Source organism: Emys orbicularis, chromosome 15 (assembly GCF_028017835.1).
Source record: "Emys orbicularis isolate rEmyOrb1 chromosome 15, rEmyOrb1.hap1, whole genome shotgun sequence".
Classification (NCBI taxonomy): Eukaryota; Metazoa; Chordata; order Testudines; family Emydidae; genus Emys; species Emys orbicularis.
In genome coordinates, this window is record NC_088697.1 from 33,731,471 (window position 1) to 33,749,700 (window position 18,230).

Genomic DNA, 18,230 nt, shown 5'->3' on the forward strand with positions numbered 1-18,230 from the left:
AGAATCCCTTCCCTTCTGCCCTGCTCAGCCTGCACGCAATCCCCCTAGGGCACCTACCTGCCTATCAAAACCAAACTGCCACAGGGCACTTTCCTAGGGGGTTATTTCTGTGTTCATGGGACAGCCAAGTGTATTCATTTGTAGCAAGTTAAAGGTGGTCACTCTTGATGATGATGATGATATTTATCGGCAGGTTCGCATTGCACTGCAGAAGAGGAGGTGTTACAAAAACTCTGCTTATGGCATGTGTCTATACGAACCCCCTGCAGCCCAAAGGAAGCAGAGAATACACAAGTGCACAGAGCAATGAAAGCTGGTTCTGCTGCTCCCTCCCTCAGTGCTGGAGACACTGTCATTGCTTGCAGATTGTCTCCAGCTCTAGTTCGTGAGCCTCCTCCCTGCAAAGTCTGTAGCGAGCTGAACGCCTCTGCAAGAGAGCACAAACGCTCTGCAGCTGGGGAGGCAAGGCCGCGACCCACGATTTGATATTGCTGCTTGCAACGTAGCTGACAATCACAGATAACATATCCTAATGCCCATACATTTCCATAGAAGTCACTGCACAGAAAGCACGTTCGCCCACAGTGGGGTGAAGCACGCCAAACCCACTGCCATGACAAGAAGTGTTCAGGTAGACAGAACAATGCTGTTACAGTTTGGGTCTTTAATGAATGGTGCATCCCCCTAAGGTAGGTCAGTGTTCTTCACTCAGGCATGATGAGGGGAAATGCCGTTCCTGAGGTGATGAAGGGAGCCAATGCCCAGTGCAGGGGTAACTTGGGAGTTCCTGCCTCCTCGTCCTTTGCTCCGGTGTCTAGGCCATGCCTCTCCTCCCTAGACTGGAGTTTAGCCAGGACACTAGCTTGCCCACCCCTCATTTTTCAATGCTGTTTTGTTGATTTCCTATTTTGCCAGCATGTGGGGCATTAAGGGACATTCACGTCCTGAACCAGGCAACCAGAAAATGATGAACAAGCATTTTGGGCTTTTCTGAAGTATTTGCTTTCGTTATTCATGTTGTACGGCCAAATTTCCATGTTTGTTAATTTGCTTCACTAAAGAGGGAAGTTTGTTGCAGTCTCATTTTGTACAAGGCATTTTCCCCGCCTGTACAAAAATAACTATCAATTTCTGTGGCCCATCAACACATTCTGTAAACTTCTGCTTGTGAGTTTTCTACGTTCCCTGTTTATTTTGTACCATGCAAAGAGTTCAGCACAGGGCCCTGCCGCCCTTCTTCACATGCACATGCTAACGATGAGTGGGTCTTGCCAGGCACTAGATCCTGGCACACAAGGAGTGAATTGCCTTTGCCCCGGTGTATTTTACATGAGTGATTAGTGGTGGAAAGCTCCCAACTCCAGCTCCAAAGTGTGAAAATACAGCTCCCCGTTCCATATAAAATAACAGCACGTGCCCGTCTCTAGCACTGCTCCAGAGAGGATCTCAAAGCGCTCTACAGACAGCAAGGAGCTAGGCCTGGCCATACTGCCGGGGTCATTGTCGCCATCTCCTGAAGGTTGCACAGCAGGATTCCTGACGCCCAGCCCCCTGCACTAGGCTCCATTGCGACCCTGCAGGAAACACATCCACAGCAGAGAACAGTGGGAACAGAATCGTTCTCCTTCCAGTGGCTCCCAAGCTGCATGGCTGGAAGTGCCGTGTGGGGTTCAGTGTGAGGCGTCTCCCCAGACTCCAGCCCTGGGGCAGACAAGGGAAGCCGAGGTGTGCACTGGTGTCTCAAGCGGGAGGAAACTGAGCCGGTGCACATGCAGCTCGGCTAGTCTACACTTGTAGCTTGCACTGGGTGCAGCTGCATCAGTAGCTGAAATCAGGGCTCGCTCCCAATACAGACATGGCCCATGTTTCCCTCCCCACCCCAGGAAGCCGGGCACAGCAGAAGAAACTGAGGACGATGTAGCAGATGGAGAAGTTATTTGAGAAACAAAAATTGCAACACTTTCATTTCAGTAGAAATGGAGCATTTGCTTTTTGGGCTCCTTTTCAAAGAAACCGAGAACCCAGGAATTTCCCCAGCCTTTGTGACCACTCGAAACTAGGAAGAACCCCACACCGAAGCCGAGCACTGTGGAAAATGTGGGGGAGTCAGACAGGAATCAGAGACTGTGATGGTTCCCGCTTGCACAAAGAAATTGCCCATCTTCTTTTGGGCCAGGGGCAGACCAGGTTTGACCCGTGGTCCCAGTGCCTTGCTCCCTGGGCCAGGAGAAGTGGAGAAAGCTGGACCCTTGGAAGGAGGGAATGAGACTTGCTTAGTCAATCCCGTGCCACTAGAGTCACCAGGACTGTCCCCGTTTGAGCAGGTCCACAAGACTCCAGTCTAGTCCTCCTGGCCTGACATTTGGGCGCTCAGGCAATAGGGACCGGGGGGTGAACAGAGCAGGGTGGGATCCCCGTCACTGGGCAAATGGCAAAGCAATCCTGAAAAGAAAGGGTCTGGGAACAAAACTGTTTAGGGGCATGCTTGATTTCACACCCAAAGAACACCCTGCCACCGGCACCTCTGTGTGGGGCAGCCCTGCCTGCAGCCAGCACATTGGCCGGGTGTACCTGCCCCGCAGGCTCATTAAGAGCAAGCTACTTTGGGTCACAGAGCAGTTGTATCGGGACCTGGTCATGGAGAAGGGAGAGCACAGCATGGAGCCAATATTAGAATCATAGAACTGGAAGGGACCTCGAGAGGTCGTCTAGTCCAGTCGCCTGCACTCATGGCAGGACAAAGTATTATCTAGACCATCCCTGACAGGTGTTTGTCCAACCTGCTCTGAAAAACCTCCAATGATGGAGATTCCACAACCTCCCTAGGCAATTTATTCCAGTGCTTAACCACCCTGACAGTTAGGAAGTTTTTCCTAATGTCCAACCTAAACCTCCCTTGCTGCGATTTAAGCCCATTGCTTCTTGTCCTATCCTCAAAAGTTAACAAGAACAATTTTTCTCCCTCCTCCTTGTAACAACCTTTTATGTACTTGAAAACTGTCATTATGTCCCCCTCTCAGTCTTCTCTTCTCCAGACTAAACATGCCCAATTTTTTCAATCTTCCCTCATAGGTCATGTTTTCTAGACCTTTAATCATTTTTGTTGCTCTACGCTGGGCTTTCTCCAATTTGTCCACATCCTTCCTGAAATGTGGCACCCAGAACTGGACACAATACTCCAGTTGAGGCCTAATCAATGCAGAGTAGAGCGGAAGAATTACTTCCTGTGTCTTGCTTACAACACTCCTGCTAATACATCTCAGAATGATGTTTGCTTTTTTTGCAACAGTGTTACACTGTTGACTCACGTTTAGCTTGTGATCCACTATGACCCCCAGATCCCTTTCGGCCGTACTCCTTCCTAGGCAGTCATTTCCCATTTTGTATGTGTGCAACTGATTGTTCCTTTCTAAGTGGAGTACTTTGCATTTGTCCTTATTGAATTTCATCCTATTTACTTCAGACCATTTCTCCAGTTTGTCCAGATCATTTTGAATTATAATCCTTATCCTCCAAAGCCCTTGCAACCCCTCCCAGCTTGGTATCGTCCGCAAACTTTATAAGTGTACTCTCTATGCCATTATCTAAATCACTGATGAAGATATTGAACAGAACCAGACCCAGAACTGATCTCTACAGGCCCCTACTTGATATGCCCTTCCAACTTGACTGTGAACCACTGATAACTACTCTGGGAACGGTTTTCCGGCCAGTTCCCAATGCATTACTTCTCTGTAGATGTGGACCAGCCCCTGCTCCTGGGGCCAGGGGAGGTGCGGCTCCCACAGCTCTGCTCCTGAGGAGGAGGGGGACGTGCTCAGCTGTTACTCTGTGGGCAGCAGCTCGGTGTTGGAGAGGAAGTCACTTGCCTCAGATGCCAAGTTGAGGCCACGGGCAGGCCTGTGAATGGGGGAATTGAAACAGGAGACTGGGGAAGACCCAGGATTTCCCAACACCCAATAGGCCTCAGTCATGACGAGGGTTTTTCTGAGGGGAAATCTCAATCCCCTGGACAGGCGTGGGAAAGCTGGGACAAGAGACGGCACTAGATAGACTGGTGGCTGCCTGGCTCCCGGGGAGCAGCCTCCCCTTCTCCAAGCACTAGGCAGCAAGGCCAGTGGGAAAGGCTAGTGGGGCTGCAGACCAGCCAATAGCTGCCTGTCCTTGTCTCCTGCTCCCACCCAGGGACAGCGACACACCAGGGCAGCCAGGGCTGCAGGGCTGAATGTGGACCAACCCATCCGCTTTTCATCCCCTCTGGAGGCTCTTTCTGGGAGGATCAGCTGGGCACCTCTGAGCTGGGTGTCACCCGGAGGAGTTGGCGAGGGGCCATTTAGCGCCAGCCATCACGGTGCTGTTACCTCGGGCTCTCCCAGTCCGTCTGTTGGGCCCACCTGTCATTTCTCACGTGATCCTGAGACGGCAGGCTCCTCCAGGCAGGGACCGTCTCTGTCCTGCGTGTACAGCACCTCGCAGGACCCTGGCCCCCAGCATGGGGCCCTGCGTGCTACCGGGATACTACTAATGAGCAGTGAGAAGTGGGACAAGGAGATTTTTCCACTGGGAAATGGAAGGAGCTTCCCGAAAGCCACCCGCCCACCAGGTTGTAATGACTCTCAGCCGCTGAAGGGCGTGGGCCTAGCACAGGGAGGCCAGGGATGTTTTCTCTTCTCAGCCTGGTGATCCAAAGCAGGCTGCTGTCTGAGCACCAGTGCCAGGGACGGGGCCAGAGCCTGGTGAGACGCTGAAGTCCAGTCTGTTACTTGCACCGCATTGCTGCTCTGATTCCTTCTTAGCCGCACACACAAGCTAAGGTGGCCGCGTCCCAGCCCAGTGAGGATGGACAGAGAGACAGTGCATGTAATGGATAGCAGTATCCCGAGCAGCAAAGACACAGGGAAACGGATATTGCTCACAGAACCGAATGCAACCACCTCTGCAGAGCCAGTGGCCTGTCATGAAAGAGGGGAAAGGTTAGGTTACCAATATACGTGCATTTCTGGCACGCAGCAATGCCCTGGGGTTGAGAGTGCTGAACTGGGGTGAAATGGACAGGCTGTCTGGGTACAGAGAGGCAGGTATGTCCAGTCACAGAGGACAAGCCTGTTTCCCAGCCATGTACCTGACACCTGTTCTCAGGTGCGTTCGCTGGGTGTTTTCAGCAGTAGTGGGACTGATGAAAGAGGGAGCTCCAGCTGCTTCCTCCTCCGGCCCAGTGGCTGAGGGCCCACAGATCACAAGGCCTGTCCTGTGCAGCCATTTAAGGGGACAATGTGTTGAGGGTGGGCTGTAATATTTCATGAAAAAGCAAGAGCCAGCTACAGAGCTGCCCTCTCCCACCCTGACTCATCTGGCCTGGGCCAGAGAGCACGGCCCCTCCTAAGAACATAAGAGCGGCCGTACTGGGTCAGACCAACGGTCCATCCAGCCCAGTATCTGTCTGCCGACAGTGGCCAATGCCAGGTGCCCCAGAGGGAGTGAACCTAACAGGCAATGATCAAGTCATCTCTCTCCTGCCATCCATCTCCACCTTCTGACAAACAGAGGCTAGGGACACCATTCTTACCCATCCTGGCTAATAGCCATTAATGGACTTAACCTCCATGAATTTATCCAGTCCCCTTTTAAACATTGTTATAGTCCTAGCCTTCACAACCTCCTCAGGTAAGCAGTTCCACAGGTTGACTCTGCGCTGTGTGAAGAAGAACTTCCTTTTATTTGTTTTAAACTTGCTGCCCATTAATTTCATTTGGTGGCCCCTAGTTCTTATATTATGGGAACAAGTAAATAACTTTTCCTTATTCACTTTCTCCACATCACTCATGATTTTATAGACCTCTATCATATCCCCCTTAGTCTCCTCTTTTCCAAGCTGAAAAGTCCTAGCCTCTTTAATCTCTCCTCATATGGGACCTGTTCCAAACCCCTAATCATTTTAGCTGCCCTTCTCTGAACCTTTTCTAATGCCAGTATAGCTTTTTTGAGATGAGGAGACCACATCTGTACACAGTATTCAAGATGTGGGCGTACCATGGATTTATATAAGGGCAATAAGATATTCTCTGTCTTATTCTCTATCACTTTTTTAATGATTCCTAGCATCCCGTTTGCTTTTTTGACTGCCGCTGCACACTGCGTGGACGTCTTCAGAGAACTATCCACGATGACTCCAAGATCGCTTTCCTAAATAGTTGTAGCTAAATTAGCCCCCATCATATTGTATGTATAGTTGGGGTTATTTTTTCCAATGTGCATTACTTTACATTTATGCACATTAAATTTCATTAGCCATTTTGTTGCCCAATCACTTAGTTTTGTGAGTTCTTTTTGAAGTTCTTCACAGTCTGCTTTGGTCTTAACTATCCTTAGTAATTTTGTATCGTCTGCAAACTTTGCCACCTCACTGTTTACCCCTTTCTCCAGATCATTTATGATGCCTGTGATCAGAGGAGAAGGCAGGAGGGGAAAGCAGACTGCAATGAAAAGAGCTGCAGGGGAAAGGGGATTGCCCCGCCCAAGGTTCACGAGTGGCACACGCCTCCCCAGTTTCAAAGTGACTTTTTTATATTGCATCTGAATCAGACTGAGATTCTTAGGAGGGTCTGAGATAAAGACGCCCATGGCTAATGATCAGCCGCCCCTGCTCCCTGCCCTGGAGGAAATGAACCGGTGCAGCGTCTCACCTCGCAGCATCAGTATCTCTAGCTTCGCAGCATCACATGTTCCTGTCATGGAACCGCATGTAGCCACTTCCCATGTCGCTCATGGAGCCGCTGACTGTGAACGGCGGGGCCAGCTCCACTTCCACAGACTTCAGGCTGCTAAAGGGAGTCAGAGAGAGGCAGATGCCTGATGGAGCCGCTCCAGGACATTAATACACACACACGATTTATTTGTACAGGGGCTGCATTGACAAGTCCTGAGAAGCCCAAGTGCTGCAGATAGTTATCATGGATGGAGCAGACTGGAGCCACCTGTGTTACATGCAGAAAGGCCCCGACAGGCCCCAGCATCCCAACCCTGGCATCTCCGGCTCAAGCTGAGGGGCCCCGTGTCACCCAGAGAACCGCAGCCCAGAGGCTGCAGATGTGCTAGTCCAGAGTCAGCACTGGGCTTGGCTCTAGGCTGGGCTGCTGCCTGACAAGCGGGCACCAGGGGTATTTAGCAGAGCAACGGGCCCTGCACTTCCTTTCCCTTCCCACTCCTGGGACACGCAAAGGAAAGGCCAGAGGAGCAAGAGACCAGAACCACCTCCAAATCTCGCTCTTCCACAGGGAGCACTGGGAGGAGACACCGATGCACTGGCCACTCCTCCCCCCAGCTCATAACCAGGCTCTCTGACTCTGCCTAGGGAGAGTGGTGATGGTGAGCTGTCCTCTGTCTGGCTTAGCAGAGAACACTGGGGAAAACTGCCCCCTCCCGCCCCAGGAGAGACCTGAGGCAACGCACCGCACGTGCCTGCCAAAGGGCATTAAATATACTCACCGGATGTGATACAGGTTGAAAACAAAGTTAGGGCCTGGGCAGGAAAAAAGGGAGAGAGGAGAGGAGACCGTTAGGGGGAAGGAGAAGCGCTGCAGCCAGCAGACAACACAATGTACCCGTAGCCACGGCATGAAGTAGCCACACAGCGCTAGGAAGCAGTAAGTGAGACAGGCCCGTTCCTGGCCTGCACTGTCCTGACTTGCCTGCTTTGTGCGTCTCGCTGGATATCAGCGAGGGCGAACGGTGTCCACAGACCCGGACAAGGGAGGTGGTGTGATGTGTGGAGGGAGGCTCCCAAGGCTCAGACAGTGACCCCTCCACTCCAGAACCCTGCTTGCCCCAGGCCCAGTTCTAACCACCCTGCAGACCCCATTGCCCTTCAACCCAGGGCGGTCCATGCTGCTGGACAAGCTGAGCCATGGAGGCTCTGGCTTGGCCTCTGGGTGTCTGGCTTCATACACAGCAGCTCCTTGGGGACAACCTACCCAACTGAGGCTGTGGCTGCTAACTCCGGCTAGGGGCCATCTGTTCCTCACTCGCCCCCTCCGTGTGGCTAAAGGGACAATAAGGTCAGTGGGTGGCACAGTCCGTGCGTTTGTGGACACAATGGGTCAGCCCCGCAGCCGTGCGCCACCGCACGCTCTGAGCAACGCACGAGTTAACAGAGCAACCGCTGCTCTCAACGCGGGTGTAAGTTAGTGCAGAGGGCAGGAACCTTTAGCTCCCCATTTACCTGCAAAAATGCCTCTCTGGATAATGGAATGTGTAAACGCTCCATTGGTGCAAATGTCAGTGCTGATTTACACCAGCTGAGGATCTGGCCCTGCTTTCTGTCTCAGCCGGACAGTGCCACAAACATGCAATTCAGCACCCCTACTAAGGAGCCCAGAGGGTCCCTCGCTCCCGCCAGCTTGCTCTAGGATGGTCCCAGCCTCTAACTGCCAGCTGTCCTGCCAGCCGGGACCAGGAGCTCATGGCAGCTGAGTCGCACGGGAGGGGAGTCCATGCTGATTCACCACGTTCAGCCCCTCTGGCTGTCCACAGCACCAGCCTGGCTTGCCTTTGTCTGAAAACAAGCCATGCTGTTGTCCTGGATCCTTGCTAGTTGGTGAAATTATGTGTGGAGGCTCTCTGTGGGGATAGATAAAGACCAGGGGTTTCTCTGCTCTGAAACCTTTCAGGTACATATAACCCTGGCCCTTTTCTCTGGTTCGGGCCAGGCAGGTATGCTATTGACAGGCATTGCTCCAGCATACAGCACTGGGACATGCCTTAACAGACTGAAAACGGTTTCCAGCTTGGAGAGCTCGGCTGCTTTCAAGGCAGGCTGGCAGGGTGCCCAGGGCCCTGGCTGGGAGCTCATGAGCGCTGCATGAATGGGGAGACAGCGGACTATAGGACTTCAGCTCCTCCCTTTGTGTGCTGGTCTGAGCCACCGGGAACAGTCACAGAGCTTCCCAAAGTGGAATGCACCCAGCGCTCCCCTGAGGACAGCGGCACTGGCCTCTCCTGACTCGCTCTTGACTCGACCCTGGGATCACACAGCGAATCAGCCCCTCGGGAGCTAGGGTTCCACTCAGGGAGTCTTTGGGATTCGAGATCTGAAAAGCCAGGCTCCTGTCTGCTCTGCATGGGCACTAGAGAGCCAGCTCTGCAAGACAGCTGGGAGCCCTGGGGTCTGTCCAAAACCTCCCACCTCCATAACATCCTGGCAGATGCTGGCTGCTGCTTGGCTGCTGCCTCCTCCCAGGGCTGGAGCAATTCCTGCCCACGGGTTGCTTGTTGTGCCCACAGGAAATGACAGACGCCGGATGCTGCGCTCCTGGCCCTAGTCTCAGTGGGATGAACACTCCCTGTCTCACTCAGCAATGCCCGGACAGCACAGGGACTCACCTGCTGTGCCACACAGCTGGCTTGGGTCTGGACTAGAGACACAAACGTGAAATCCTTGTGCAGGGTCCCGCGGGAGCCCCTTCTCTGACCAGGGCACTGTCCCATCAGCACTCCCATTGTCTAGGGGGCAGCCCCCACTCAGAGCCAGACATGGGAACGTTACATGGAGATGTTCAGAGGGGACTGTCGTAGCTTTGTCCTCTGCTAAAGGCTCAGTATGTGCCTCTGCCTAAGCCCTTCTCCACTGGCCCATACTTACGATGCCAGGCTGGTCCTCTCAGGTACCACTTCAGAATGGTGTAGCCAAGGATGCCCAGGAGCAGCAAGGCCAGGCCGATGCCCAGGATAAGCCCGAGGATGCTGATGGGCTCGGTTCCTGCAAGTCAGAAACAGGACATGCTCTGCAGAGGAACATTCCCAGGAGGCTGGGGAGGTGACCTGGAGCTCTGGTGCTCAGTGCTGCATGGAGATGGGTCCTGGGGACCGGGGTGGGCTACAGAGCCCTTCCCTGCCAGCTCACCGGCTGCGCTGCTCTTCTTAAGGCATGGTGAGATTGTGCATGCATTACTACTATGTAGACAATACCTAACGCGGCACAGCGGGGCCAACCCTCTGGGGCTTCTTGAGTCTCAGGGATCCGGGGTTGTTCTTAAAGCCCCAGCTCTTGGAGTCACGGGACTGTGGGAGAATCTCTGCTTTCGTTTTTAAAGAAACTAAGTCCTCTCCTGTCTGACCACGCCACCCCCACCAGGTTAGTGGGTCCAGGCCGATGGTCCTTGAGCATCTGCAGCAGTGACACGGGGTATCTGGTAGGAAACAACCTTGCTCCCCGCTTGTTCCCTTTGACCCCCATGGAGGAGCAAGAGTCTCTTCCCCTCCTTTATCTTGTCTAGTTAGACTGTGAGCTCGTTGGGGCAGGGACTGTCTCTCACAACACCTGTGCAGCGACTGGCACTACGGAGCCCTGGCTCAACCACGGCCTCTCAGCGCGCCCGTCATACGCACATGCTGCTAAGGAGCGACGGGGGCTTTGGGAGACGGGAGTCCAGCACTGGCAAGTGCAAGGAGCCATGTTTGCAGCTCCCCCATGTTCACCCCAAAGGCAGGAGCGGGATGGGGAGATTTGCAGGTGTAACAGCCTCCGTGCTGGAAAATCGGCCCCGGAAGGGAGTGTGACGTCTCAACAGTGAGTCTGGGCAGCGTAGGAGACTCTCTGCCTTCAGTCTAAACAGGAAGCTGCACTGGCCGTAAACAGAATTCCTCATTCCGCAGGAGCAGGACCCAGGAGCTGCCAATTCCCAGCTATTCTCGGCCTACGTTTACCGCCAGGCGGTGACCGGGTTTGACCTCAGCTCTGGGGGCCCCGAGGGTCCCACGGGCTCAGGCTGCTCACTCACAGCTCTGCAATTCCTTCCCAGCATGGCCAGGCCCTGCTGCACCTGGCTGAGACTGGGACACGGCCACGGGAAAGGGCCTGGTGCTGAGCCCAGATAAGGGGTGTCCTGGCTGGACAGGGGAGCAGCAGGGAGGGCAAGGAGTGTGGGGCGCCCATATCAGGAGGCAGAGCCTCCTTGCCCCACACGGCGCTCGTTCAGAGTGGTGAGCCAGCCCTTCCTGGGACATGCCCTTTGCCCAGCGCCGGCTCTACTGTTTTTGCCGCCCCAAGCAGCGCGCCGAATTGCCGCCGCGGACAGCAGGGGCAGTCCGTGTGCCGTTAGGGCGGCACGCGCATTTCTGCGGCGGCAGCAATTCGGCGGCAGCTTCTGTCTTCCGGCTGAAGCCAGAAGCTGCCGCCGAATTGCCGCCACCACGGAAACGCGCGTGGCGCCCTAACGGCACACGGACGGCCCCCGCCATCCACGGCGGCAATTCGGCGCGCTGCTTGGGGGCAAAAACACATGGACTGCTGCCCATTGCAGACTGCCGCCCCAAGCACCTGCTTGGAAGGCTGGTGCCTGGAGCTGGCCCTGCCCTTGTCACGCTCATGGTCCGGCCGTGGGAGCAGGGCCGGGGACACGTTTAATTTGTATTTCAATCGACACAAGTTAGCACAATTTGTCTCTCGGCCTGAGTCTGCCCGTTTCAGCCCAAACAAGTCAGCTCCAGTCCTGCCTGCGTGCCCATAGCTCAGGGCAGGAGGGGTACCTGCTGCCTCCGTCGCCCCAGATGGGGCAGCCACAGGTCCGCAGCCCAGGGGAAGTAGCCGGTGGTTGCCTGCTCGCCTCTGCTCCCCAGCAGCCCCGTGGCCAAGCCTGCTCAGTCTCCGGCAGGTTTAGGAGAAGCCGGAAGGTGGGGCGAGGGCTGTGAAAGCACAAACATCACGGGGGGCAGCGACAAACTCCAGGCCTCTGGAGCAGCCTCTGAGCCAGCCATGGTCACACTCAGACGTGCGGGGCAGAGCTGCTCAGTGGTTCGGTCACTGTGCCCACCGCGCTCTGGGGAGGCTCCCGGGGCCACCTGGGATTCAGCCCCTTTGCTCAGCTTCACCGCGCCGCCCCCGGGAGCAGACTGGGGCCCTGCAAGCATCAGCGGCTGAAGCCTGGGCCCTGGCCTCCCCTTTGCCCCATTCTCAGCTCCGGCAGGGCCTAACTCTCCACATGCCTCGGTTCCGGGCGTAGGACGCCGGATCCAATGCATCACCCTGTAGGGCAGCTCCATCAGCCCCCATTAGTGCAGCCAACAGCAGCATGTCTTCCCAGGCAGGGCAATTACTGGGCAGCCGGCACCCCCTAGCGGCCATGTCCTGCTGCGGCACTCCAAGTTTTACCCACGCTGAGAATCGAAGGAGCCCCAGGCCAACAGAACCCCATCTCGATGCTGTCCTGTCCCATCCACACCGCGCTAACGTCCCTCTCACCCAGAGTCTGAGGGCACCATCCTGCTGCGGTGCTGGGGACACAGACCCTGGGGCAGGTGGCCATGGGCAGGGGACTGGGGGCCCCGCAGCAGCCCTTTGATAAAACGCCCCCGCAAAAGGAAAGGGGGAGCAGGCTGATCCCTGCTGCGGAGGGAGTCACCCCCTTCTGGGTAACCCGACGGCGACGATTCATCCCAAGGCTGGGGCAGACACTTCAGAGGCGTAAAGCTTTGCCTCTGGAAGGAACCGATGGCCCCACCGGTCTAGCGCGAAAGGGCCACAGCCCCCATCCCTGCAGCGGGCTCTCCGCCCGGCCCCCCATTTCCAGGGACCCTGGGGCCGCCAGGCTGAGCTGTCCATACAATCAGTTGTATCCCAGGGTCTCCCCAGTCATAGGCTCCATCCCCAGCCAAAGAGCAGCTTCCTCGTCCCCTCTCCCTGCCAGCCAGGCACCCCAGTGAGTGCTGGCCCAGCCACAGGCTCTGCGGGGCTCTCTGGGGGCAAAGCCGGGCCACACACCCCAGCTCTTAGCATCGCTGGAGCCATTTCCCTGAGCCGTGTGACACTGATGGCTCTGGTGAGCTCAGGGCAGGCGAAGGGGAACCGCTGACGGCCTCAGGTTCTAAACACTGCCCACAGCCCCAGCCTGGAACGGGACTGCAGGGGGCTTCCCCGAGCCAGCTGGGCCACACACCCAGGGCGAGGTAGACGCCTGCCTGCTCTGTGCTCTCAGCCCCCTGCTTGAGTCGTTCCTCCAGCTGTGCCAGGCCCCTGCGAGGGAGAGTGGTAACCCCCTAGCTGCCAGACCCACTCACCCCTCAGGCAGGCAGCCCCCCGCTCATGGAGTGACCAGCAACAGGGCACCGGGCGGCTCGAGACAGAGCCATTGCTGCTGGAGGTGCAGCAGGGAGGTGACTGCCTCTGCCCAGCCACAGTCAAAACCCCACAACGAGCTGCCCAGAGGAAGCCGTTCGCAGGGAACAACCAGTACTAGCAGCCCTACAAAACCCAGGCGCTTTGTGCATATTCCTGAACTTCGTCTACCACAGGCTGCTTCTCGCTTCACTGACGCTTTATCTATACAGCTACCCCGGCCTTTGTACCAGCCGTCTCCTCGGAGCGAACGCAGCTGGTGCCAGTGTCCAGACACCCAGCCAGTTCCTGGCCCCAGCACAGCTTTGGCCAGTTCTCTGGCCCCCTTTTCTAAATGGGCAAAGATTGATTTATAGCAAAGGCTGCCTCCCACTTCAGCTGGGCTCAGGGAACTCAGCATCTCCTCTGTGCCTGCCATGGCACTGCCACCTGCTGCCCCGTTAGCACCCTGTTCAGCCATACACCTGCCGTGGCTTTCCCACAGACACTGCACTGTAGCCATTAACCCTTGAGACAGAGACTGGAACACAGCTCGGTAACGAGGTTTGGGCCCATATGCAAAGCACGATCAAACCAGGATTGCCACGAAGCTCCTATAAATAGATGAATTGCAAATGTGGAGGATGACTATGGTATAAGAGAGTCCTCCAAAACAGTCACCGCCATGCTGTGGATCAGCCCTGGTGCACGGTTTGCCTAGCACGGCTCTCTCTGTACTGTCAAGACATGGAGCAGGAAGCCTGCCAGCAACAAGTGTGGTTAGACACAGCCACTGCCAGCACCATTCTGCCCCTCCGTGGGCTTTCTGCAACTCCAGCACTGCCAACTTTTGCAGTGTAGGCCAGTGGTTTTCAACCTTTTTTCATTTGCAGACCCCTAAAAAATTCTGAATGGAGGTGCGTACCCCTGTGGAAATTCTTGGACAGTCTGCGGTCCCCCAGGGATCCGCAGACCACAGGTTTAAAACCATGGTGTTGGATGTTTTTCATAAACCCCAGTTGCTGGAGTCACGTGATGATGGGAGACTTTCCTGTCTCCTGTTTTTAAAAAGCAAGTTTCTAGCCCTTGTGTTTGCAGAGCAGAGCTTGGAAATGTGACCCCTAAAGGCTCAGAAACCAGAAGGCCAAGAAAACAAAACCCAAATTATTATTTATTGTTCTATTTCCTATGTATCCTTATATTGTACAGGATCTGGCTGGGGTCAGCGATGCTGTCACTCAGTCACACGCCCCAACTAGACAGTTTGGGCAAGCACAAATCTCTAGTCAAGAATTTCCCACTGTCTGGTCAGTGAAAAGTACAGTAGTGCATTGGCTGGTGTGCTAATGGCACTGCTGCCCTCTACTGGCGAGAATCAGAACTGTTCTATGGTGAGTCATAGACCCCCATGCAGCTGACAGCTAAGGGAGATTCTCCTAGGGGCCTATGCTTTCAGAGCAGGAGGCGCTGAGTTCTGTCCCTGTGACATTATAAACAGGGACTGCACGGTGACAGCTGTGACGTCCTAGCTGGCCACAGCTTGTTACAATGCCTGAGAAAGAGGCCTGCAGGATTTGTCAATATCATGGAGCATCCGTGCCCCCTTCCATCTCCTATTGCCATGCAGCATAGTAAATTGGCCCTGTCGCTTTGATTTCATGGCTCTCTCCCCATAGACTGCTCTGTGGCCTCTGAACCCACCCAGGGACTGGAATACTCTGGGGTAGCCTGGAACAGCTTTGTGTCTGGGTCAGATCCCCATGCCTTGGCTCAGGGGCAGCAGCACCTGCCACCTGCAAGTTCCCATAACGAGGCAGCAGAGCTAAATTTAGATAAAAATGCCCCTGGGGTGAGAACATTTCCCCAGGAGATCACAGCGTTTGCACCATGTGCAGCCTGGTGAGACCCAGCTAATGCCCTGCAGAGATGTGGCTCCTGGTGCTATTAACACCCCCGCTTTCAGAGGGCAGCGGCGGGACTTGTTGAAGCAGAGTCCAAATTTCCTGCCCACGGCTAGGCAAAGCAGGGGCATAAAACAGAGTGGCTGTGCATGGGCATGCCTCACCCCCACACACCACAGAACCCTGCTCCTCTGCCTCACTTGGGAACATGGACAGTGTGGTCTGGAAACTGCAAGGATCCGCTGAGCACAGCCCCCAAGTGCAGCTGGAATGGGAGAGCAGCAGGCCTCCAAATGCTCAGACACTGCAGCGCTGGGGGCCAGGAGAGAGACTGAGGACCCCAGTCCCTGTTCTCAGCGTGTCACCACCACAAGGGCCACCAAGTCTATTCTGATCTGGGCTTTGCATGCACGAGTGCGTGGCAGTGGGACACTGCACCACCCTGCCTCACTGTGCCTCTGAGTTAACCTGACAAGATTCATTTCTCCGGCCGGCCGGAGGAAGATGTGGAGCCTTCGCCTCAAGGCGCTGGCTCGCACGTGCCCCCCCCAGGCAGTGACTAAAAGCCAGCGCTGGCCAACACAAAAGGAGCTGCTGGTTTAAGCCCAGAGTTCCTCAGAGCCAGGTGTTACCTGCATCACAACCAGAGAGTCCCGAAGTGTGGCAAGGGGCCTGCGTGAGGAGCAGCCGTCGCGCGTCCCTGTTGGCCTGGGTCTGGATTGGAACCAATGAGCCAACTGTTACCAGCTCCCAGAACCACCCAGTTCTCTGAATGAAACCGGCCGATAGTGCAATTGCTGCTAGAAAAGCAGCTAGGTAAAAATGACACCTATTGACCCCACACCTACGCTCCCTGAGGGTCAGAATCAGACCTGCTCCCTAGTCCCTCCTGTGAGCCATGTTCTCCATGTGAGTCTCTTCTGCCTCACGCATCATCAGCCGAGCTGCCAGGCCAGCACCCCGGACAGAACCTTTCCTGGGGGTGCGGGGGCAGGAGGAGCCCAGCAGGGAGTCGGAGCCTGGATGGCGTTTGCTGTCCCAGAGGCGAGAAAAGCCATCCTTGGACTTGCAAACTGAGCCCGTTCTTGCTGGGCCACTGGAGCAATAATTAATCCATGGGCCTGTGGCCTTGTGACTGCCACTGTGCATGACCAGAGAATGTTCTGTGCAGTGTGCAAACCTGCTCAGCAAACCAGGGGGGCCGGGTCTACACCCAGATCCACCAGGTAGTTTCAGTGCATCTTCCGCATAGAGATCTCCCTGCATCACAAAATCCACCATGCTGCGTGGTACGGGGAGCCGTCTTCACATGCAATCTCCTGCATCCAGAGTGTAGCAGGACAAGACTGAGGTGCACTGGCAGAGCGCGGGGGCAGGGAGCCCCGGGCTGGAATAGCAAGGGGGCTGCAGGTTAGGACGGAGGAGCATCAGCAGAGATTAGCGAGGGTGCCTGGTTGCAGCCAATGCTCTAAATCTCTCACTTCCAGCAGCATCATTAAGGAGCTACCTCAGCCCAACAGGGGAGAGAGAAAATGCTGTTTAATTACCTGGCTTGGGATCCATCTATTTCCTGGGTCCCCGAACCCGCGGGAACGCACCCAGGCGGGCAGATCATCTCCCTGAGGGCGAGAGGAAAGCTGTGCTGGCTGAGACAGGGCTGTCCTGCTCAGCACATCCACCTGGCTCTGCCTCAGCCTCTCCCCCTGTTGACACAACCTGCTCTGTGTTTGCCCAACAAGGCACAGCCGCTCTTCAAACATCCCCTCCGGTGACGGAGGCAGTTTGGCTCCCAGCCACGTGTCAGCCTCGGAGCCTCCACCTTCCTTTACCTAGTCCAAGGCTGTCCTTTCTCCTTGTGTCCCACACACCTAGGCTTCCGGGGCCTGCAGGGAAAATCCCAGCGGGGTCGCCTCAGCCCGGCAGACGCGGCAGACTCCAGGCAGCCAGACGTGCCGTCACTGCACCATCCTTACAGAACAGAGCTCCCCCGGGGAACAGCAAGTCAAGGGCCCCTCTGCTCTGCACAGCCCTTAAGGGTCCCGTGGTCCAGTAGCTGCTGCATTTCCACCCTGTGTCTAAGGGGGGAGTGGAAAGGAAGCCTGAGGATGCAGCTGATCTCCCCAGCCGGCCCGGAGCAGACAAGAGGCAGAGACTGGTTGACCGACCCCCTGCAAAGGCCCAGGGCGAGGAATGAGAACCTGCCGGGGTGCCTGCCCCCAAAATAACCATAACAGGAGGCTCTTTCTCCTGAGGCTTGAGCTGCCCCACAGGACACTGAAACTTGTAGCATGGGGGCATCCAAATTAATGGCAGCAGGGCCCCCACTGTGCATTGGCTGTGCAGGGAGCCGGGCTCAGCAGGACAGCCAGGTAGGTGCCACCGGCCTGAGGCTGCACCACCCAAGGGAGACATGAGACCTTTGGGGAGTGTATTCCCAGCCGTGTCCTCCTGGCCGTGTTGGGGTGGAAAGGGAGTTTAGCCAGGCCCAGGAGCAGGATGCCCCTCTGCCCACAGCAAAGGGAATTCAGCACAGGGAGCCCTGGCCTCTGTGAAACTCCTGCAGGTGAATTTCCCTTGCGCAGTGTCATGCCTCTCCGGTGTACAATGCCTTGTGTTTTCCTGACAGCGTGTAAAGAGGAGAACAAACAATGAAGAAAGGGCAGCCTGGCTCCCCCAGGGAGATCTCGAATAGCGTGGTGCGAACGTAGATGGTAATATTCTGGCATTTTCCCCACCCCACCGCAAAACCTGCTGGGACAAGAGAGATCCTCCCAGCTGGAAACAGCTGGCTCAGCGGATCTGGAACACAGCTACCTGGGCATCTAGAGGGCTGTTTGAGAAAGCCCATCACGAGAGGTACAAGTCATCCTAGCTCTGCCTTCTCCTAGGGCAGGATTCACACCGCCTGGCTTAACAAGTGCCAAAGCCACAGGCCAAAGGCATCCCCGGTGCAAGTCCCTGGAAGTCAGAGGAGTTTGCACCAGGCATGATGCTGGAGCCATGTGTGGCGGTGTGACCCTGCAGTGCACAGCTGTGAGATTGCACGCTGGACGCTAAAGAGCACACCAGAAGGATGAAGGGGAGCACGCTCTCCCATGCGTGCAAACATCAAGCCAAACGTTCATCTTCCTCCCAGGGACATCCACCCTCATGTCTGCAAACTATAGATTGTGACCCTGGAGAAGTGCTAATTGCTGCATCAATAGAGTGCCACCTGCTGACAGAAAGCGGTATCTCAGCCC

General features: G+C 55.7%; 1 protein-coding gene across 1 annotated transcript; it reads right to left on the reverse strand.

The window, feature by feature from the left end:
- Positions 1 to 6,715: 6,715 nt before the first annotated feature.
- Positions 6,716 to 16,551, reverse strand: SMIM35 (small integral membrane protein 35). The gene is made up of 4 exons (XM_065416929.1): positions 16,536 to 16,551; positions 9,638 to 9,754; positions 7,486 to 7,519; positions 6,716 to 6,821 (listed from the first exon to the last, which is right to left on the reverse strand). Exons 1-4 carry the CDS (start codon positions 16,549 to 16,551, stop codon positions 6,716 to 6,718), a joined length of 273 nt encoding a protein of 90 aa, XP_065273001.1.
- Positions 16,552 to 18,230: the final 1,679 nt, after the last annotated feature.